This window comes from Annulohypoxylon truncatum (genome assembly GCF_022578515.1).
Source record: "Annulohypoxylon truncatum strain CBS 140777 unplaced genomic scaffold F4807scaffold_17, whole genome shotgun sequence".
Lineage (NCBI taxonomy): Eukaryota > Fungi > Ascomycota > Sordariomycetes > Xylariales > Hypoxylaceae > Annulohypoxylon > Annulohypoxylon truncatum.
The window spans coordinates 657,374-679,990 of record NW_025953803.1 but is presented as its reverse complement, the minus strand read 5'-3'; the positions used below and the strand labels follow the sequence as shown (position 1 = coordinate 679,990).

The following is a 22,617-nucleotide window of genomic DNA, read 5'->3' as shown; positions in this document are numbered from 1 at the left end:
GCAGATGGAAAATTCCAATATTTGACTGTCTCGCACTACTACCCATAAGTACATCCAACCCAACAGTTAATGGACATGGCTATCCAATAATATATTCGATAACCTTTACATACATATCACTTAGTTTAAGGGGAAGGCTGGAATCTGAGAACTGCGAAATCTACCTACCTACCTACCTATCCAACACAAGCTGACATAAATGTTAGCGTGGTACAACAATAATTCATACCACAACAAGACCAATCTTCAAAGTTGTTATCTTAACGACGTTGGCTAAGCTATGCAAATATTGAGTTTGTCTTCGATTTTATGTTGCCGGATTTGTTTCCCCTTGGTTTCTTAAGGATTCATAGGAGCACCACAATCAGTTTTATAACTACCTAGGCATTTAGGCATGTGTGATTTGATCTCTCTTGCAACTGGGTGTTTGTGGATTTCAGAACGTTTGACGCAAATGTTATAGAAGCTCCATAGTTCAAAGTTTGGAAAAATATGAGAAAACTATAAGAATAGGTATATGGCCAAGGAAAAGGAGGAAGAAATGGGGGGAAACATGGGTAGCTAAGAATTATACACGAATAACTAAGATGATGGCTTATACCGATCTTCAGTGTTTTCGCAACTCTTAGAGTGTATGGGTTATATCATTTATTGCGATTTAGATACTTGGATAGCATGAGGTCGTCGTCGCCTCCACAAGCCTACTGGCAAGATGCAGTGCCAATTGGCAGGGGAACGTCAAATATAACACCAATCGCTCCCTTACGTTAAGCCAGCTCAGTACCTGTAATTACCTACTTAAACGTTGACATAAGACTTTATACAGGATTCAATTGAATACTTAATCACCGTCTTATACAGAAAATACTATTCAAGACGTATTACTAATGGCCTTCCTTGAGCTATGAGACATTAGACCTTGGACAACAGGTCCTGGGAAGCGTAGGTTTTAGGTGCCATGTTCCATATAATATCACGAGTACGGAGCTTTAGAATAATTAGTTCGTTATAATGGGACAGTGTATGGGGAAAACCTGTACTTGAACGTTTTAGACATGGTTTATTTTCAAGCCGTGAGAGATCCCGACGTGGGCGGTCGCGTTACCTACCTACCTCGGCATCTCGCTATGGAGATTTTTATCGGCTTAGATTCCTTGGGTAGACATGAGATAACATGGAAGTTACCCTAAGCTTACGTTCGCCGATGGAATCATAGATTGACGACGAAGGTCTGTTCAATACACATAGACATACGATAGGTAGGTTCATAAACCCTTAGAGCACCAACAGGTTACCTACATCATCGTAGATATACCGTTATGGATAATTAGCCTCGATAGAAACGGATTTGCTTATTTTCAATAGGTAGATCGACGTACAGAACCTAGAAGTGTGGTGTTTAGATAGATACCTCCCCTTATCCTTGGCCCCTCTAGTGAAGATTTCCTAAAGGTGTTGCATTGACCATGGGGATGTATATGGGAGATTCGGAGTGGGTCTTAACGTCGAGTTACGGTCATTGTCAAAATGGAGGGGATCTAGGTACTTGCAGTAGGTAGGACTAAAATCAGTCCTCTCTTACCTAGCCACTGCTACTACGTACAACCAACCATTCCTTACATCTTCTTTCTACAAACCGTACTTTTATAATTTTTGCATCCTCACTTCTTCAGCCATTTCCTACATCTTGCATTGGTATTTTTTCAAATCAACCTCTACCCTTCCCCCCCCTCCCCTCTAAGACCAAATCTTCTTACTCTTCCCACAATGTCATCCTCACAAATACAAGCAGCACGCAGGTTGCACAAACGACAGAAAAAAAATACGAATAAATTCAAGAAATGGGTAAACCAGACTGCTATTTCCTGTGGATGGGACGCTACTACGCCTGCTACTACTACTAAGGATCTGCAAGCACAGATAGATCTTGTCGCAGCCTCTCAGGATCCGTCACATCTGATTCCTGGCGACATCTTCCAAGCACTCTGTGATGCGATCGACGATAGAAAGAAATCCTTAGATTCATTCAACGAAATGAATCTCGCGTCGAGTGATTCAACTAGGAAGCATCAACACTTCCTAGACCTTCTCGAGAATGCTGTTATTGTTTTAACAAAACATTCTCACATGGATGAATCGCACCTCGGGTACGAGCCCAGGTTAGTATTTCCAACCCCCAACGGTTATTACTTATTTTGCCTCTTACATGCTCACTTCTACCAGTGCAGTACCCGAAGCAAAAGCAGGGACACTTGTTAAGTCCCGAAGCGGAAACCTCGCATTAATTGCATCGATCCCCAGTCTCGGACGCAAGTCCAAGTCAGAACCAAACCTGACGTTAATCACCACGACGATAAAGTTCCACGAAGTTTAATCATTCTATATAGAACCAATACAACAGTAATCGTCGGATACACGAAAGTCTTTCTTCTACGACCGACTTGGCAAGCTTGGAAGGTTGCCTTATGCGCGTTTGAGTATTGTACCTCCTAAATTGTCCATTCTCTTCTTAACACCACAGATATAAACTCAGCCTTGTACATCATGGATTCCTCCGGTATACGAACCGTATGCGGCCTTCAGGTCAATGGGGAATTACCTAGGTACCTAATCACAATTGCAGCCATCCCGAACCCTACAAGATGCAAGACGATACCGGGACCCTGCTCGATATTAGATCGGCTTGATCTCCAGCATAAGGACATGGAAGAGGTTTTTTTACGTGAGACTCGATCCTATCGGTGCTGAACGAACGAATCGATGAGTCACCGAACACGGAGCAGTTGTGTATTTCCCCCTACCAGCTTAACAATCATCGAATGGCCAGGGGTCATGCTCCTGTCCTGGGAGTAAACTAGCTTGACGATATTAAGGGGCTCCTATGCATATACTCATAGCGATGTATCTGAGAATCAAGATGCGGGAGAATCGCACCTCGATTCTATCGAAAAGCGCGTAAGTCTCCTCTTTCCGCGCAACGGTATCTAACAGAGACATTGTAGGTCCCCCAAACGATTCGAGCGCAGGTACCTAGGCAGACCTACGAAGCATGAGTACAACTGCAGTCACTATCCTACCGAATGCGATCCACGATTATGTTTCGTCAAGCGAATACGAGCCTGTTAGTTTAAGGTGTTTGTCCTTGTCCTCTATGTTCTGCTTTTACCAGCTGACTTCGATCGATCCCACAATCAATATACCGACGATCTTGCCAGCTAGCCTTCCTAAACAGCATCCCCTTGGGGCATTGGCGAGAGATTTTTCCCAATCGTTACAAGGAAATTTGCCAGTGGATTCTTCTCCTTCCGGAACAGTTAGCTGGCTGGAACGATATATGGTAGTCTATTGTCACAAGGTGGAACTAAGGGCATGGAAAACACCAACGCTGTTGCACAAGGAGCTATAGACTACTCCCTGCCAGGAAACACGGTATACGTACATAGACCTCCCTTTTTCTGATGCCTTAGGGCTAATCTGCCAGGAGGTCCTTCTAAAGCCCCCTGGTGTTAGAAGCCTTCTCTGTGAAAGCTGATAGCCAGGGGTCTCGCCGGGGTTAGCTAGTAGCCCAGAAGGATCGGTAGCTGGCTTTTATAAGGCCGCCCTGTCGGTAGTTGGCCCTTGTCTGCAGAAAAAGGAAGGTCTATGTATGTATACCGCATCCCCTTGGAGGGAGTAGTTAGAGCTCTGCGCGCAACAATGTCGTTATTCCTTAGCCCTTTGTTTCCGCCTCGTGATACTTAGGAACATCACGGTCTCTTCACAGACTGACCTCCGATCCTCCTGGGCTACTTCCCAGTCCTGAGAAGACCTCTAGCTACCAGCTCTTACAGACGAGGCTTCTGACAACTGGAATAGGGGGTGACTCGCGTTACTATAGCTCTACTCCTTTTTTAGACCTCCTTTAAAGTATTACTATAGACGTCATATATGTTCTAGATTCGCCGTATATACACGCTTATATATCTATGTCTAGGGACGTAGACAAATTCTCCATAATCCGCTAGGCAGTGTAGCGGCGATCTCGAAAACAAATGGAATGATATTAAGTACAGAAAAACCATAGCCAAATACTAAGGAGTATCTACGGGGGCTTCTACATAATAATTAAGTTGTAAAACATATCGCATTAGTAGTATATAATCTGAGATTAGCCACATACATACATAGGTAGGTACGTATCTATACAGAATCGCGCTAGTTTACGGTTTACTAAAAAGACGATAGAAGCGATTCCGTATTTGAGAATTAAGATCCTGTCTCAATGCGGGGCTAACAGGCGGAAAGGAAGACTATATGGCAATCGAGGTAGGGGGAGACCTCTGACACCTCGAGAGGTTCGTCGCCGCGAGTGGGACCCACCTTCGCGTCACGATGGTTGTCAACATGAATAAACTTTACCCGTAGCTTCTGGTTTTAGACGGAACACCTGTAGGTACCTTGTCCAAAAGGGCACATACACAACCACACTGGCTGGCACTAGAAGTTTTACCTGCCAGCTTTCACCCCACCTTTCTAATTCACGTTATCCTTCAACGCAACAACCCTTTTTGGATGATCACAGCTCGCTTCAGGTAGGTTTTCCAGACCTGATCTTCGCATTGTTTACATTCATCTAATATAGTGATAGTAAGAAGTGCAATTGTGACAATCGAACACCATCTTCACGCCATGACAGCACCGGCACCAGCTCACATCAGAGCTGCGCGACATCAACACCGCGATTATTCTCGCAAAACGAAGATCTTCAAGAAATGGCTTCTCGAAGCCGCTGTACAGTGTGGGTGGAACCAGAACGACGAGCCCACTAAAACATCGGACATATTGTCACAAATCGATATAATATTAAAGGCGGAAGTTCAGGAAATATCCATGCCAAAACACATCTATGAAACTCTAGTCAGTGCTATAGACTTGAGAAAGGAGGCTTTGGAAGCATTTGGAGAGGTACACTTCATAGGAGGGCAGTCAATGACCGCCCACCTTCACTTCATCGCCATCTTGGAGCATGCGTTGGACGTTCTACCAAAGTCCGAGCACACAATCAAGTCCAACAGGTACGAGCTCACTAATTCTAGACTTATATTTTGTTTTTTCCACGAACTGACTTAAAATAGCCCAACAACCAACGTACCTCAGAGACCACCAACCAATGCGACCAATCCATCAAGCGAAGATGACGACTGGTCAGTTGTCAGATATTATAGAAGATCCCAGGGCGACCGTGAATCAAAATAAATGGCGACCTTAGTGCCTACCCTCCGAGAAACTATACCTCTATTTAATAATGGTTCATGATCCACGTGAAGGATAACCGAATCTAATGACCCTAATTTTATTCCGACATTCGTCGTCCCTAGCGGAGGCTGACCGTCATTTTTCGATGGTTGTTAACATAAAATAAAATTTATCCGTAGTTTGTGGTTTTAGACGCAACACTCGTAGGTGCCAAGCCTAGAAGGGGCATATTTACAACTACCTTGGCTGGTACCAGAGGTTTGACCTACAAGCTGGCTCTGGAGATATTCAAAGAGGGCAATTTTATTGGACGGCAATCAGTGGATGCCCATCTTCAGTTTATTTCAATTCCAAAGCGCGCTATCGTCGTTTTGCCCAGGAGTGATTCTAACACCTGTACAGAGTATGAGCGCAATACTTCCGAACTCCTATCCGAATTACCTACCTACTAACTTGAATTGAATAGAAATTCCAAGGATGGACAATGCTTATTAAGCGTTCGCAATAACCTTGCATAAATACCTTACCACACCGGAACCCAACTAGAATTCCGACATCTCGGTTCGACTACAAGAGGTGCTCGTCATCCATACCTAATGGTGGCCAAGCGTGGTCATACGATGGTTGCCGATGTAAAATAAAAACTATCCGCAGCTGGTGTGTTTCTCAACGGACTATTCGTACCTAAGTACCTACTTTTGTCATAGATGGGACATATCATTCTATCCACTTTGAATAACCCTAAGCACCGCATCATGCAACTCGCTTTTCTACAACCATTAAAGCCATCGCCAAAAGTTTAACCTGCTACCTAGTTTTCTTTTCCCCTGTTACCTTCCAACACGAGCTACTTCTCAGCCCCCCAAACGCACTATAACGATGCTTACTACTATCAAAGAGGCGCTTTCCAACACCGTACATACAGATATGACTTAACCTCTAGAAAACGATTGCCAGAGGCCGCCACATCAACCTAACCTCGAAGACAGAAAATTACAAAAGCCATATACACGACCACACGTCTAATACTCTGATCGAGGCAACAGACCGCTAGGAGAGAGTTCTCAAGAGTATTCGAGAAGATTATTTCTGTGGAAGAAGAGTCTGTAAAGACCTATCTTCATTTTATCTCTATCCTGGATCGTGTGGTCACCACCCTACATGGATACGAACGGAACGCTGAACTTTAGAGGCACGGTTCTAGTATTTCTAGGTTTACTATCCTTCCCTAATCGGTCTTCTACATGCTGACATCAATTGCCTAGTTCGTCGATCGTTACCAACCCTCCTAGCCCGCCCACCCCGGATTACCAGATCAGTTAGGCCCACGATCTCCGTGACAAAGCTGCTGGAGCTAGACACGAAGCTAAACGCCGAATGAAATCCAGATCCTTCGAAGATCGATTCGTGGAATCCACCGAACCCCTTCCCCCCTGCCCCATGGCATTTGATCCTCCGCTAAGAATTGTCCGGTAATAGCGTCGCCACCCCTCTGTCTTGCCGCTACTAAGTCTCCCGAAAGGGACATGACAGTCGATAAACCAAACGATCACGATTACGGCGCCCCGTTTACACCCAGGCACTACAGCATGTGCGAGTGCGCACAGCGACGCGCATCGAGGGCCTAGAGTATACCTACTGGAAAGTCAGAGCTATAGTTTCGCTTGGAATAGAGGATTTTCCACTTCCGCCACTTTGCTGCTGTTTTCTTGCCTAAGCTGTACTCTAACGACGACGCCAGCTAGCCGACCGCTTTAAGGAGTGGATCTCGAGCATACCTTCGACGCCCCAGTACTTCCAAACATCCTGGGTCGAATTTTGACACCTGTGTGAATATGAGACAACACGTTTGGCAGCGAGCCAACCGCTACACCGTAGAAGAGAGAGATCAAGGGAGAAGAGAAGGATGACAACGAAGGTTTTTGGGGATTCATAATTGCTTGGCATATTCTAGCGGCTGGAAGAATGGTTATTGTTGAAGATATCGAGCCTTCCACTTTGAATTACTACGGCGTTGTTTTGATTCTTTTTTTAAAAAAGGGAAGAAAAATATCTACAGAAAAGCAAGCCGTTTTCGTCGTCGAATACTTCTATATTTTGTGTGCTTAATAGTCATAGTCTTGCGTCGCGACGACGAGAGCCTTTCAGGTTTATCTACCTAAGCAAGAATCTAAAGATTCTAGGGATCAATACTTACCTAGTAATGTCGAAGCGTATAGGGAACCTGGAAAGGCGGGAAGTCCAGTAAAGATAAGCCTTGTTATGGGTCGATTACGATAATTTATTGCATTTGTAGCTATATACAGGTTTCAGACGATGGAAACAAAACTTATCTTCTCACTTAGTACCTATGTGTTTCTAGGAGAACGCGACCTACATGTTCGTGTACAACGCGTACATATAACCCTGGTGCCTAATCAGGATAGGCCCAAGCACAACACCACCTACTACCTCTTTCCACAACTACCAAAGGCGTTACCAGAAGCTTAGCCAGTTTTAATTTCTTACTCCTTTTTTTCTTCCTTTTTTTTTTTTTTTTTTTGGCCGTTCTTCCGTACAGTAATATCAATGTACTCGATACTTGGTAGTCCACAATATGTCAGCAACGCAGATCCAATCGGTGCGGCTTCAGCACAAAAACGTCAAGCGAAATACCCGAATTTTTAAGCAATGGCTTGAAGCAGCAGCTAAAGCTTCTGGTTGGATAAATTTCGGGCACGAGGGAGAACGGACGACTGGTGATATCGCTGCGCAAATCGAGTTGGTGTCAAACAGTCAGTGTGAAGCCAACTTCATACCAGCCGACGTTCATGTTGCATTACGCAATGCCATTGAGGGCAGGAAAACCTGTAAGGACTTCTTCCAGGCGAAAAGGTTGTCCACACAACGTTCAACAACCGAACACAGCCATTTTATCGCTCTCTTAGAGCACGCACTCAACGTCCTCCCGAGACAGAAACGCGAAGATCCCGAGTTGCATAGAGACAGGCACCACAGGTATGAATTTAATATCACCTATTCTTTTCCTTTTTATGCTTACCTTAGTTAGTTCCACATTGGAGGCTCCTATGACTTCATTTTCTTCGCCCGTTAACGATTCTGAGTGGCATCTTGTTAGCCGCAAAAGACGTAGATCATAACTACAATGAAGCCTAATACCTCCAATTCCTCGTCGCGTAAGCGCCTACATACAGACTCATTTGCTGAACCTTGATTCAATTGGGTAAGGTACGTCCCATATTCTCGATGTCATTTACGAGGACTAATAGATATTTTAGGTACTGTTACAACGGAATCGAGGGGTGCCAATAGAAAGGGATGGTTGCAGGTTATGGTTTATATACCTTCCCTTTAATACAATTCATGTTGATAGAACCACCGTTACTAATTCTCTATATGCCCGAGGGTTCTACCCTTTCCGAGATTGAGGTCGTCGTATGTTTTGTGTCTTGTATTCCAGTCATGGGTAGTCTTCGTCGCGAAGACGAGGCCCTTTCCAGGCTTACCCCCTTAGGTAGGTACACAAGCGAGAACCTAAAGGCTTTAGAGATACCAACATTTTGTTACAGCGTACAGTGCGGCTGGAAAGGTTACCTGAAAATAGGTAACAGAAACGCCGTCAAAGTATGCCTTATTATGAATGGATTATGAGGGACCATTCCTGTTAGAGCTATATATAAGTCCCGGCTGATAAGAAGAGGATCTTTTATCACACCTGCTCAGTTACATACCTACTTATCTACGTAGGTAGGTACCTAGGTATGCATTTATTGAAGAACGCGATCAAACGCTCATGTACGACGCGTAATATTATTATACCAGGCTGAGTAGGTCTATGCACCAAATCACTTACTACACCTTTCTACAGCTATCCATTTAAGCTGTCGTCAAAAGTCTTGTCAGTTTTTAATCTTTCCTTTTCTATCAAACCTTTGGTGCACTTCTCTACTGAGCAACCTCGCGTATTTTGGATGCCAACATGCCATCTACGCAAATTCGAACAGCACGATCACAGTACAAAAGTGTGAAACGCGATTCCAACACATTTAAGCGATGGCTTGAGCAAGCCGCCACATCTTGCGGCTGGAGCAAAATTGGAAATCAAGATCGCACAACCGCGGACATCGCTACGCAGATTGATCTAGTCGCGAACACTCAAAACCAAGTCTGCATCATACCTGATGATGTATATGCAGCATTATGCAATGCCATCAACGGGAGAAAAAGCTGCAAGCAGTTTTTCCATACAACGAACCTTTCAACAAATGCATCAACAAGATCGCACGAACATTTTATTACAATCTTAGAGTGGGCTGCTACAGTTCTACCGCGAAACCAACGTGAGCTTCTTCAACATGGTAATAGCAAACCTCAAAGGTATAGATCTATTCCCATGTAACTAGTTCTTTTTCCTTTACGTGCTGACGTTTGATCAGATCGGAAATCCAGGTCTCCAGTTCTTCACCAGCCACCCCCATCGGCGATTCTGAGCCGGAGTGGCAGGTCGTTAAGCGAGGACGACGCAGATGATAGTCCCTATTATGAGCTAACAAGCTTGTTTCGATCTGTAAGTTCTACGTTCTCAATGACATTCACGGGGACTAATAAACTTTTCAGGTGTTCTATACAACCCGAAGATAGCAGTGAGAAGGACAGGGCGTCAATAATTGTCAATATACCCTCTACCTGATAATAATGGCATTAATAAAAATTACCGTCATTAGTGTTCGATTCCGGAGGTCGAGATCGGATGTCGTCCGTCACCCCAGTAAAGTGGATAGACAGGGTCCACAAAACCCCAGTTCGCTTCCAAGGTTCACTCCCATTTTAGCTCTGTGGGGTTTAGCGGCATACCTTATTACAACTACACAGCTACAGTACCTAGGTACCTAAGCTACAAACCCCTAAAAGTAAACACATGCTCACTTTTCTTCCAAAGCATTTTATGCTAACACATTATAAACACACTTACCTACCTACACAGCTTAGTAACTCACGTACAACTTATATTATTTGAAAGTAACCGCCCCGATAAATAAAACAAGGTAAGTATTTATAAGGTGTATTATATATTCATCCAGCGATCAAAACATAACATACCACGCGGGCTCATGACTACCAACCTTATCAACACTTATTTTAATGTACCTAAGTAAATTCATATATTTTGAACGAGGACATGTTTCACTGGTGGAAACCCAGTGTTGTAACTGATTCATGGTGTTACCAAGTGCTTTGCAGTTCCGTTGGTTTGACTTTTACAGATGAGTACCTACCTAGGTAGGTATATTATATCCATTGAAACCTCATTATCTTCATAAGAGGAGGGCCATGTCAGATAAGTGAGAATAAGGTATCTTAGATGAAAAAAATCATTTTTGGCGCAGTTGCAACAGGTCACGGCAAACCCCTGTTGAAAAGTGGGTCTGCACGGTAAACAGCATTACGTAGAAGAGAATAGGATATTGTGTTGTAGAGAAAACTCGAGAACTAATTCTTTGGGACGGGGACTTTACCTATATACCCGTGTCCCTTTAGTTGGCATAAGACTATAACTCCACCATGATTAGTAACTATACTTCTAGCAGCCCCTAAGCTCTACTGGCACCTACAAAAACTTACTTCTAGTTGGTTAAACGCCCCCGAAGATCACTGTAAGAGCCTCAACGCTTAGAGGCATATGGGCCTGCGCTATCGCTGGCGTACAGCTACCGGTTTTGTGGAGACTGTAGTCCTATGCTAACTAAAGGGATAGTACGTACTAATCGCACCTTCCCATCAAGTACACCCCATGTATGGTCATCATGATATTTATGTATTTTTTTTTTCACCTCGACTAGGGTGGGCGCTTCACTGAAATCAGTGTCACTAGACCTAAAATTTAAAGTTGGGGCAGATTGGAATATCTCGTGAAACCTAAGCTCTACTATCCAATGCCTCACAGACCTTTCTGTCGCCACTAGCCACTCCTCCTCTACTCTTGAGCCAAAAGAACTCCACTTATCCCAGGTTCTCCATCTCATAGATTCCAATTGCAGCATCCTCTCTATGACCACATCGCTCTCGACTCTCCTCAATGCCCATAACACGGGGGCTACCACGTCGACTAAGCTGTGGTGAACTTCCCTCGCCCCTCGAGTTATTCGACAACTTCTCCCTAGCCCCTGATTTCCGCGAGCCGCTTGTGGCAGAATAACCACCGACGCTTCCACTGATTGTTCCTGTTCCATCCGCACCGGTCTCGATACCTGCCTCTCTATTTTCTACCGGCGAATTGAATCGAAGATATCTATTACCCGCCGCAGCTCTATTACCACCGCACCAGGTTAAGTCGCAGATAAGAGTTCTTAGGACCGGGATGGAAGCTGCTATAATGGTGGTTGCGATTTCCGCTACATTGCGGATTATCAGTTTGCAACCCTGGTCTATAACCACAATTGTGTGAACTGGCTGTCAATAATGCTGCCCTTTCCGTGCGACGTTCTTCCCGGGTCAACAAAATCCACCAACAGGAAGGCTTACAGTTGAAGTCGCGTTCGTTAATGACGGTTAACTCGACGGTCTTAACAATCGCTATACCTCCCGCACTGTCAAGCGTCAGGGATTCAGCCTATTCTACGCTCTAAGCTGTTTATAGATCGATCAGACTTACAACAGGCCCATGCTCATGGCAATCGCTACACCAATCTTTTCTTTCAAGTTTATCCGCAACTTCATCACAATTCTCCACGACAAGAGAACGAGGACCAGGTCCGAGAAGCCCGAGTATGCTAGAACGACGTTAAAAAATCACATTCATATGGAGATCCATCTTGCCCAGTAGCTGGCCAATTCCAACGAACAAGGAGTTGCAAGACATACCGTTGAAAAAGACACCCATTGGCATAATTATCGCCGACGGCCAGCATTCTCCTTCGGGGGTATACATCCATAATTTCTCGATCGGGTGGCATGCCACCCAAGTTAACACGGCAGCCACGTGTAAGAATATGTTCATGGAGGCCACGACCGTCCAGATCAGGATACGCATGTGCGGTGTCGCAATACGGAGCAAGGAGATAGCAAACGAGGTCTTGCTCCACGCCGAGCTGATCGTAAACAAGGAACCCACGACAACGTTGCGCAAGCCTAGCTCGCCAAGGACTTCCGGGTCGATGTCCTCGTCATGTTTCCCGAACCCAGCGGCTATATTGACGCTCACGAGGACACATGAGATAGTTAGGGGTACCTGAAGAGAGATGACAGCGTAAGTCGGACGACAGGGTCACTCAATCGACGCGCGCTCTCACGTCCCGATTTAACTCACCCACGACGCCACTAGAAACCAGTCATCACTCCAAAGGTGGCTTCGCCTTCTGCGTTTACAGGCCATACGAAGGCCAAGAAAAGTTGTCGCGACGGCAACGAAAGCCCAGGTAATGCTATTCGTCTGTGGTCCATTGTCTGGCACGCCTGGATATTCACGCCGTATCTCGTTCATAACGCCGATCATGCGATTCGAAAGATTTACAGCTTTATACCGAGGATGGAAGCCTTCCCTACTTGGAGCTCGCACTATACGTCTAGTCGAAATGCGTGCAAGTCTTTCGGCAGCTGGGTTCCATCTTACAGCTAAAATGGGGAGCAGAAGTGGAAATTCCCCGGAATGGTTTCCGGGACAAATGCTATATTAATAGCTATAATCAAGTACACGGCTTAAAAGGAGTGCTGAGCTTTTGGGTATCTTTTCACTTGAATTCAGTTCAAGCCTTCCCTAGGTAAGTTTCAATACGTTAACAGGACATGCATTGAGGAAAGTCTCTAGGTTAGGCCGCTTACAACTACCAACTGTGCCTTGACGAATATCAATTCAGCTACTGGAAGTAGCGGATACGGTGGCTAGAAGTTCCCATGCATTCAAAAGCGAAAAGGGGGAAAGGGAAGAGAATGCGCAATCACGAACCCGCCGGCACGCGTCGTTTTACCGAGTACAAACATCGTGACTACGCCAAGCTGAGAGTTGACGTCAAACTCTAACAACCTATCCGGTTAAGTTTCGAGGTGGTCTCCGAGCTCGACACTATTGAGGCGCCGAACACAAGCACTTGCGTATGCGTGCCCGCGTTACCCCAGCACGTTTTCTCTCGCTTGTATGGAGAATGAAATCCACTATCACGCGGCATGGGAAAGTAACCTTCCTAATCAGTCAGACATATCTGTTGCTCAACTTGGTCTTCTATTTATGTCTATACCTGAAGAATTATATATCTTGTCGATCCCGTCCCGGCAGTCTGGTTTAGGAAAGGGGGTTACATCTAACCTGAGCAGATAAGCAAGATTCGGGCGAAAAGTAGTACGTGGTCGGCCGTAGACAAAGATCTATCAACAAACTCGGAATACGCGGAAAATTGCTCATTAACTGTCTCTACCAAACCGTTGGCCACTTCGTGTCTCTCCTCGAAGCGAGATCTCTGAATAGCCTCGAACAGGGATCTTGTTCCAAAAGCGGAAATTGTCCCAATACGTCGCACCGCGTGTTCTGATTGGTCCGAGCTCGGAGGTCTAAACCTGCAACCCACGTGGGCCCCTTGACGTCAACACTCCAACATGATTCCGTATACATATCTTCTCCATTCCCCGATATTCTAGAATGCACGGCAAGGTTGGAGGATAACGCAAAAATGGGTTTAGATTCGCCCAACATGTCTGTGTGGAATGGACACTTTAGAGAGACCACACTACCAAGCTACTACTTGACTGATCCTATCAAGTATTCGCGTATTAGTGCAGTGCTATCTTAAACAACCAGCAAATTTGCGATGTCTCTAGTCCAGCACGTCACCGCAAACGAAGGCATCGACCGCGTGCCCCAAGAAGGCGAAGAGGAGGGAACGGAGGAGATTCTATGGCGTACCCTCAGCTACGATGTCTTTGCTCCCGGCGACGGCGGCGCCCCTGTCGTCTCCCAAGAGACTACCCTCCCTAACACCGCAGCCTACAAGGTCTCGGCTGCTAAGCGAGCTGGTAAGAAGCTTGTGATTGCCTAGACACCTACATGACCAAAAGCGCATGACCATGACCACCCAGAAAGGACCATAGCTAAGCTGTTACTAGCCCAGGTCGGATTCGCAATAATTGCATGCTGGTTCGCCGCAGGCATCGTATACGGCTTCGCATCTCTCAAGCCCATATTAATCGCAGAAGGCGTATACAGCGACGCCTGTCCCCCCTCCGATGAACAGAACGACAAGAGCAGCGACAGCGGCGAGCGACTGCCCTGTCCTGCGCAAGACATGCGCCTGAACCTGTTCTTCATTGCCGCCTCCATCGCAACCAACACCTCGTCCCTGCTCGCCGGGTGGGTTCTCGACCGGTACGGGCGTCGCCTGTGCTACGTGATCTCGGGCCTATTTATGATCGCCGGGTGCTTGCTCATGGGCCTCGCCTTCCAAATCCCGGGGTTCGACGGGTACCTGCTCGCCAACATCCTCTTGAGCCTCGGCGGCACATTCGTCTTCGTATCCAGCTTCCAGCTCGCGAACGCGTTCCCGAAGCACTCGGGCATCATCGTCGCCATCGTCACCGGCGCCTTCGACGGGTCCGCCGCCATATTCCTGTTCTACCGGCTCGCGTGGGAAGCGTCCGGCCGCACCTTCGCGCCCGCGCGCTTCTTCTTCGGGTACGCCGTCGTGGGCGTCCTACTACTAGCCGGCGAGTGGGCGCTGATGCCGGCGCGCGCGTACCACTCGACGCCGGAGCTCGAGCGCAAGCTCGAGAAGGCGCAGGACGCGACGCGCGACGCGCACGACTCGGACGAGGAGCTGCGGTCGCCGACGGCGATACGCCGCATGCGCGGCGCCCGCCAGGAGCGCCGCCTCTCGAAGCTGGAGCAGATCGAGGAGCTCGTGGGCGACGAGGCGCGGCGCGAGGACCGCGCGCAGGCCGAGGCCGACCGGCACGCGGCGAGCGGCGTCTGGGGCGTGCTGCACGGCGTGCCGGCGCACCGCCAGATGCTGACGCCGTGGTTCGTGCTGCTGCTGCTCCTCACCGTGCTGCAGATGCTGCGCATGAACTACTTCATCGCCACCGTGCGGTCGCAGTACCGCTACCTGCTGCGGTCGGACAAGCTGGCCGAGGACGTGAACCACTTCTTCGACGTCGCGTTGCCGGTGGGCGGGGTCTTTGCCACGCCGTTTATTGGGCTGCTGCTTAATAACCTGAGCGTGGCGACCGCGAGCGCCGTTATAACGCTATTCATCGCGCTGATCGGCGTGCTGAACTGCTTGCCGCAGTTATGGGCCGGGTACGCCACGGTCGTGGCCTTCGTGCTGTTTCGGCCGCTGTACTACAGCGCCGTCAGCGACTTCGCGACCAAGATCTTCGGGTTCGCGACCTTTGGCCGAATCTACGGCACCATCACCTGCTTGTCTGGCTTGGTCAACTTCGTCCAGTCCGGGCTCGACGCGCTGACCCATGGTCCGCTCGAGGACGATCCGACGATTATCAATGCCGTTATGGCAGCTGTTGGAACTGTTCTCGGCGTGACGCTGACTACGTACATTATTGTCCAGGGCCGATTATTCCGTGCAAAGCTAGAAAAGAACGAAGCTGCTGAGAGGGTTCAGGAGCGACTGGGCTTGATCCGGGAGGAGAGGGAGGCGGAAGAGGCTGGGTATGGTACCATTCAGTGATTGGAAGATACCGGTATGAATTATCCCGCGGTATACAAAAGGAGGAGAGAGTTTAAGGATATATACGTGCGAATGGAACAAATGATGTAGAAGAAAAGTTACCTATGATACACGCAAAGAAGACGAAATGATCAAGGCGCAAAAAGGGACTGATAAAAGAGGCAGGCCTTAAAGACAGTCAGATACATTGATTCGTATTAACACTAATATATATATGATACTGATACAGGTGTAATCTCGAACCGGATTCATGTACCCCTAGAGGAGGATCAACCTGAGGCCCGGCGACACAGCACAACAGAGAATAACCTCGTCAGTGCCATAGCGCCATACTAGCATCGCTTAGGAAGTGTGGTATCAAGCTTTACTTTATTGGTAAGAGTATAATATGTTATCTATGAAACTTCCAGCACTCATCTACATTTCTACCAGGGTTACGATGTATTGCCCCTTTTCCGCCCGTCCGAGTTATTGACATACATACCTAGGTACATAAGGTAGTTAGGTACAGATTGATGTCTCAGAGCCTTACTGGATATTTCTCCCTGATCCTTGCACCGAATTTGAAGATGATAATGGGAATAGGGATCATAGCCAGGCCGACAAAGCCAAGCACAGAACTTCCCCATCCGACGCCGAGATTACCGAATAGCGCCGGCCCGCAAATGGGGAGGAAGGCCGCAATAACACTGCGCAGAACGGTGAAAGCGGCAATCCCAGACGCAGCATACGAGGGGTAGGCGTCGATAATATAGGCTTGGGTAGGCATGAAGACGCCAATTACACCGAAGCCAAGCGGAAAGAGACCCATAATCGGTATAATCCAGTGCGTTCGAGCCTGAGCTGACCATCCGTACCAAAAGAAAGCAAGCGGGCAGAGGAAGGAGTACCATATCATGATAGTCAGACGAAATTCGGGATTAAACACTCCGCCGTTGGCATTTGTTAGACGCACCACCGTCCTATCCGATAGCATGGAAAAGGCCCAGAGGCCTGCCATATAACCAAGGCCGATAGATATAAAGACCAAGCCAGAGACTCCAGTACCCCATCCATATTTCGCCTCAAAGGTTGGAGGGATAGAGTTATACATCAAATAGACGGAGCCGTAGATGAAGGAGACGTATAAGGACTGTATGAGGATCATGGGTGCGAAAATCAGCATCTTCAGCGGCCGCAACATGCCAATGGTGAGGATATTGAGTTGGGACACCTTTCGCGACTCATTAGCTTCGTAGCATGTCTTCAGATCATCTCGGTCCAATTCCCTGCCCAAGCTCTTCACCTTTCGTTGCATGAGAACCTTGTGATTCGTCTCGGGGAGAAATATAGCCAGGATAACGGTGATAACGGCAGACGGAGCCAGCACAACCCAGAACGACCAACGCCAACCGATAGATCCAGCAATGAAAGCCCCTATCAAAGGGCCTACCGTCGGGCCGACAAGAGGACCAAGTGCCCATATTGAAAGAGCTACGCCGCGTTTCTCGATAGGAAAGAGATCACCGATGATAGCACCTCCTAAAGTCATGCAACCGCTACCACCAATACCGGCCGCGAACCGAAATGCTACAAGGAAGCCGAGACTTGGTGATAAAGCACACCCTATGTGCCAGACGCAGAAGAATATGTTGGAAAAGGTGAGTATTCCCGCGCGACCGAAGATCTCGGAAAGGGGTGCCAAAAATAAGGGACCGGTAGCGTAGCCCAAAAGATAAATACTGACCGGGAATGGACCCACGGGCGGATTGGTGTTATGGAAATCGTGGTTGATATATGATATGGCGGGAGCTAGGACAGACGACGAGAAGGGGGACATGAAAGTAATGGCGGCCAGAGACCAAACTATCACCCATTTCCGAGCCGCGGAGAAATTCAAGGGCATCTTCGGGTCATCTTGACTATCCCATCCAACAACAGAGTTGCCCAGGTCGGAAAGTGGAAGGGCTGTGGCTGGGATTCCGTCAGCCTTCCGAGTAGATGAGCTCTCATTGGTCCCCGCTGCCTCTCTCGCTAGAGCGCTAGTAGAGCGGACTTGTTGCATTTGCTCTCTATCTAGGATAAGTCTTCCGGTGGAATAAACCGAACGTATCTGGTCTCGGTCCAGGATGAAAGAAAAACGGACAACATCCAACGAAGGACGTACCGAACTTTTCGGCTGGTTTGCATCAGCAGGTGTATCTGCCTTTTCTTCGTCGACCCTCGAAGTGTGGCTACTACCGTCCGTTCCATTCCTAGGAGTTGGTGATTCGCCTTTTCCTTCGTCTTGTCTAGAAGTATGGCTGATCAAGTCTGCTTCACTTCCAGACTTTGGTGAATGGCTTTGGCTGCTATCTTGTTTTGGGGCTTCCTCAGCTGGTTCCAAAGTACGACTCCCACCATTCTGTACAGTTTCGGGCTTTGATGAATCGGAATTCTTCTCATCTGAGGCTGAAGGTGAACTGACATTATTCCCCGTGCCATTTTCCATGTCCTTCGCCATAACAGCGGGAGTTGACCTCGTATGAGTAGCAGGTTGTTGGATAGGTAAGAAGGCGAGCCAAGTCAACCAAAACACTGTTATCAGCAAGTAGGCACATCATTACTTAAAGATTCAGTTTAGGATCTAGGAAGAGCATGGGATAGAGATAAGAGAGGCACATATTAGGGCCATAGGGTCGTCTTGAGACATAACTAGGTTATCATCTCAGAGTCTAGAGTCTAGGAAAAGCTTCTCGGAGCCCCAAAGTTCCTAACAGAAGGGGTCGGGACGGCATTCTAAGTGACGCCTATCCCCGATCTTCAGTTGCTGACTATTACAGTGGCTATAACATTGCTGGAGAAGAACACTGCTGGGATTTCTAGGGAGACCTAAGGAGCTTTCCCCATTCGCGTAGAAGCTATCCGGTTGCTTTCGTCAAGGAATCCAGTCTTCTTGAATTGGGAGCACTAATGCAGTGTTCGGAGATTTCGTAAGTTGATTTAGAGTTCACAGATGTGAGTCCGGATTCCAACACATCACCTTTGCCTTCTTGTCCTGTTATGCTGAGCCTGACAGCAGGAGGGGAGAATGAGCAAACAACAAACATAGCTTGAGGAACCATCTTTAGATTACGATGATGTATTAAGCCCATCGAGAGGCGGTGTGATATATGTATATGTCCATATTAGGTTGCCTCGATACTGTTTGGACAAGAAGAGTCGAAGTTGAGGGATTACCAAGGCGGAAGAGATCGCAGCTGCATAACTCTCGTGCGTAAATAGGGGGTAGACTTGAGGAGGTTTCACTAACTTAACTCTGCCAGGTAGCCGGGTATAGGTACATCCCGTTAAGCGATCAGCTAGTCGAGCTTCGAGGTCAATTCTTAAATTAGTAGCAAACCATAATACTGTTTCGTTATTACCCCAGGTGGTGCATGGGTATGTATATGTACCTGATGGCGACTGCTGTACGTAATTCTTCAAAGAGGCAAGGGTACAAGGGTACCTACTAAGCAGTGACGCCAAGTCCCATAATCGAAGCTTTCTTAGGCCGCCTTACGAGCATGTGATCGAATATGATTGGCTGTGAAAAATCGCGATGACCCCTGCAATTCGCTTCCCTTTTTATTACGAAGCTTCGAAGTACTTCGTACCTGTACGCCCAATGTGGCTTCAATTTTCCCTACTAGCCCTTTTTTCTCTTTCCACCGAAACGTCGCGTTATCTTATCATTCAGCCTTATTCGTCAACAATCCACGACACCCACCACTTAAGGCCACGACGCACATTTCACCACCACCTACCCAGGTACCCATTCCAATGTGATGAAATATCGGCAGACAGCGGGCTTTTCTGCCGATTCCCTTCACCCAACAGAATAGGGATGCCCTGAGGCATTGGACACCCCAAAGACGACAAAGATGCCGACCACCGCGCAATCTGCCCAGCTCTCCGACACCGAGACCTTATACCTGACCGGCTTCACCTTAGCCTGCGTTACCGTCCTCGTACGAACCTTCGATGGCGAGGGTGCACCACTCATCGCATGTCTAGCGCTTAGTGGCATGGCATTCGCCGCTACTTATGCTATGATACGATGGCTCGGTCCTACCTTCATCAAGGCCGGATTGAAGGGTCGCGATCTCTCCAAGGTGAACAATAACCACTACATTCCAGAATGCATGGGAAGTATTTGCGCCGTGGTGTACATCCTGACCATGATCGTCTTCATCCCATTTCCGTTCTTCAAGGACATAGTGGTCGCTACTAGTGGTGGCGGAAACCGTGATGTTGTCATGAACGTCGAGTTTGTGCAGCTGGGACGACTTCTTCACAAGTTCCCTCATAACAAAGTACGATACCCTTCACTGCCCTTGATCAGCTGCTAGGACACCAAACTAATCATTTGCAGCTCGCCTCTTTCCTCTCCGCGATCATTTCTCTTCACTCAATCACCCTCCTCGGCATTGGCGATGACCTGTTCGATATTCGCTGGCGACATAAGTTCTTCATGCCGGCCTTTGCCTCCATCCCCCTTCTCGTCGTTTACTTCATCGACTTCGGAGTCACCTCGATTGTACTTCCGACCTTTCTCCAGCCCTACCTAGGTCGTGAATTATTCGATCTGGGTATTCTCTATTATGGATACATGTCGGCCTTTTCTATCTTTAGTCCCAACAGTATCAATATTCTGGCTGGAATTAATGGGATCGAAGTTAGTCAGAGCATAGTCATAGCACTACTGCTCGTATTCAACGATGCCCTTTACCTACTGACGCCGTATCCCCATCCCGCCACCGACTCGCATCTTTTCTCTCTCTACTTCCTCCTCCCCTTCCTAGGTGTCAGCTTCGCGCTACTTATCCACAATTGGTATCCCGCTCGCGTCTTTGTTGGAGACACTTATTGTTACTTCGCCGGCATGGTGTTCGTGGTGGTTAGTATCCTAGGCCATTTTTCGAAGACCCTGATTCTACTCTTGATACCTCAGATCTTCAATTTCGTCTACAGCACGCCTCAGCTGTTTGGGCTGATCCCGTGCCCACGCCACCGTCTGCCGCATTTCAACGCGCGAACCGGATTACTCGAGCCTAGCGTGACTACATGGGAGAAGGACAAGCAACCACGCCCCATCATCGCCCAGGCCCTGCGATTATTGGCGCAGTTTAAGCTATTGCGCATCAAGGAGGACCAAGAAGGCCGAATCGAAGAGACGAGCAACTTCACGCTTCTAAACCTCTGGTTAGTCTGGCGAGGACCAAAACGCGAGGACAAGCTGGCCGTAGAGATTACCGTCATGCAAGCACTACTAGGTCTCTTCGGCCTCTTCGTCCGACACCGACTAGCACTCCTCATCTTCAGAGAGGATAACCTCAATATTACAAGCGCGGTCTAGCCCCGAGAGCTAGGCTGAAATAGATTTTCGGAGATACCCAATGTTACTATACAAAAAGAAGAATATGGAACGGTAGCTAGTGCACGACACCTTAGCTATCTCATGTACATAAGTGAAACACTTCGCAATCAAAGGCGAGGCCTGATCTATGTCAGGTCGTTGATTTTACGAAAACCCATCGATTTCATGATTGGTGATGTCTGCTACTTTACGCTCTGGATGCTACTCACTGAAAGCAGAAATAAGGCTCTATTCTTCTTGCTAAGTGAGGTATAGTATAGTTCAAGTCTTAATATTCGGAGTTCGGCTATGCTGCCTATGAGGGCATGCGTAGATAGGGAGATTGCGCGTAGTCCGATTCGACTTGGCATTATACCTGTGATAAGTCAAGCCTCAATCCTTTGGGTCTGACACATAGCCCATGCTTGACGTACACATATGTACTGCATTACAACCAGCCATCACGCGATGATGGTGAGATAGATACTCGGGCAGGCTTGAACGTCTATAAGTACATACGTGCAGCGAAGGATTAGTCGGCCGAGACGTTACGGATAATACGGGCAGTCCTCGGCATCTCCCGACATCTATGCAGACGCCATGTTCTTACCACACATGAATCCAACCTTAAGGGTCCAGTCACACGTTGCCGACATTCGCCATTTGAGACGCCTGTCTGTCCAATATATATAACCCCGAAGGATACCATCACCGCCAATATTATATCATAAATTCGGATGTCCTTATGCAAAACTGACGAGTCAGTAGGCCAACACACTGGAAGTCAAATAAAGGAGCCCTAGCCGTACAATCACCGTCATAGCCTACCAACATGACACATCAAATCAGCCTCGAAGCCAAACTTTGTTTCATGAGAGGCAGACCCGAACAAAGAGATATTCATCATCACCTTGTTGTAGAAGCACGGAAATGCGGCGTAGTCTTTAACAAATCTTGCTCGGTTGGTATTGATCATCCCGCAGCAGACGGGCTGCGGCCCTCATCTAGTCATGCAGTTGTAGGCATCGTCATCTCCTTTCCCCAGTCCCTACACCCCACAAGCAAAGTATTTCGGCTTCTAGTAGTAGTACATATACGATATACGAATCTCTACAACCTTTTGGACTCCGTTTTCCTCTTCGGCCTTTACGAATTGTCTGGTCCCTCAAGAGCCATGTTACCCGTCGAGCAGTGGATCTCTTGATGACCGGAATGATGGTAAGGTCGTCAACATCCGATCCAACCCGAGTCAAGTCAAAGCCAAACCACATAAGAGCCCTCACATCCGACCACGTGAAAACGTTCGATTCGATATGAAGCTGTCGATTGCGAAATAAACCGATATCTTTTGCGAAA

General features: G+C 47.5%; 7 protein-coding genes across 7 annotated transcripts; 5 read left to right on the top strand and 2 right to left on the bottom strand.

Annotated features, from left to right (window-relative positions):
• Positions 1-4,668: 4,668 nt before the first annotated feature.
• Positions 4,669-5,235, top strand: F4807DRAFT_460781 (uncharacterized protein; the record flags this gene model as incomplete). The annotated part of the gene is made up of 2 exons (XM_048001578.1): positions 4,669-5,054; positions 5,115-5,235. 2 exons carry the CDS (start codon positions 4,669-4,671, stop codon positions 5,233-5,235), a joined length of 507 nt encoding a protein of 168 aa, XP_047854084.1.
• A 2,596-nt stretch (positions 5,236-7,831) lies between these two features.
• Positions 7,832-8,375, top strand: F4807DRAFT_460780 (uncharacterized protein; the record flags this gene model as incomplete). Its single annotated transcript, XM_048001577.1, has 2 exons — positions 7,832-8,232; positions 8,285-8,375. The coding sequence occupies 2 exons, from the start codon at positions 7,832-7,834 to the stop codon at positions 8,373-8,375; spliced, it is 492 nt and encodes a 163-aa protein (XP_047854083.1).
• Positions 8,376-9,214: 839 nt separating this feature from the next.
• F4807DRAFT_460779 (uncharacterized protein) lies at positions 9,215-9,765 on the top strand (the record flags this gene model as incomplete). The annotated part of the gene is made up of 2 exons (XM_048001576.1): positions 9,215-9,612; positions 9,672-9,765. 2 exons carry the CDS (start codon positions 9,215-9,217, stop codon positions 9,763-9,765), a joined length of 492 nt encoding a protein of 163 aa, XP_047854082.1.
• Positions 9,766-11,235: 1,470 nt separating this feature from the next.
• Positions 11,236-12,715, bottom strand: F4807DRAFT_460778 (uncharacterized protein; the record flags this gene model as incomplete). The annotated part of the gene is made up of 5 exons (XM_048001575.1): positions 11,236-11,627; positions 11,758-11,822; positions 11,888-12,005; positions 12,097-12,463; positions 12,542-12,715. 5 exons carry the CDS (start codon positions 12,713-12,715, stop codon positions 11,236-11,238), a joined length of 1,116 nt encoding a protein of 371 aa, XP_047854081.1.
• A 1,124-nt stretch (positions 12,716-13,839) lies between these two features.
• F4807DRAFT_467748 (putative MFS transporter) lies at positions 13,840-16,102 on the top strand. The gene is made up of 2 exons (XM_048002528.1): positions 13,840-14,238; positions 14,329-16,102. Exons 1-2 carry the CDS (start codon positions 14,034-14,036, stop codon positions 15,903-15,905), a joined length of 1,782 nt encoding a protein of 593 aa, XP_047854080.1. The 5' UTR covers positions 13,840-14,033; the 3' UTR covers positions 15,906-16,102.
• A 323-nt stretch (positions 16,103-16,425) lies between these two features.
• F4807DRAFT_451863 (MFS general substrate transporter) lies at positions 16,426-17,949 on the bottom strand (the record flags this gene model as incomplete). Its single annotated transcript, XM_048000272.1, has 1 exon — positions 16,426-17,949. The coding sequence occupies one exon, from the start codon at positions 17,947-17,949 to the stop codon at positions 16,426-16,428; it is 1,524 nt and encodes a 507-aa protein (XP_047854079.1).
• A 1,642-nt stretch (positions 17,950-19,591) lies between these two features.
• Positions 19,592-21,435, top strand: F4807DRAFT_427170 (glycosyl transferase family 4-domain-containing protein). Its single transcript, XM_047998131.1, has 2 exons — positions 19,592-20,218; positions 20,278-21,435. Exons 1-2 carry the CDS (start codon positions 19,787-19,789, stop codon positions 21,259-21,261), a joined length of 1,416 nt encoding a protein of 471 aa, XP_047854078.1. The 5' UTR covers positions 19,592-19,786; the 3' UTR covers positions 21,262-21,435.
• The last annotated feature ends 1,182 nt before the right edge of the window (positions 21,436-22,617 follow it).

Coding starts and splice junctions, on each gene's coding strand:
- F4807DRAFT_467748 (XM_048002528.1), top strand. CDS start 14,034: ATGTCTCTAGTCCAGCACGTCACCGCAAACGAAGGCATCGACCGCGTG. Junction 14,239..14,328: donor CTCGGCTGCTAAGCGAGCTG/GTAAGAAGCTTG, acceptor AGCTGTTACTAG/CCCAGGTCGGATTCGCAATA.
- F4807DRAFT_427170 (XM_047998131.1), top strand. CDS start 19,787: ATGCCGACCACCGCGCAATCTGCCCAGCTCTCCGACACCGAGACCTTA. Junction 20,219..20,277: donor ACAAGTTCCCTCATAACAAA/GTACGATACCCT, acceptor AATCATTTGCAG/CTCGCCTCTTTCCTCTCCGC.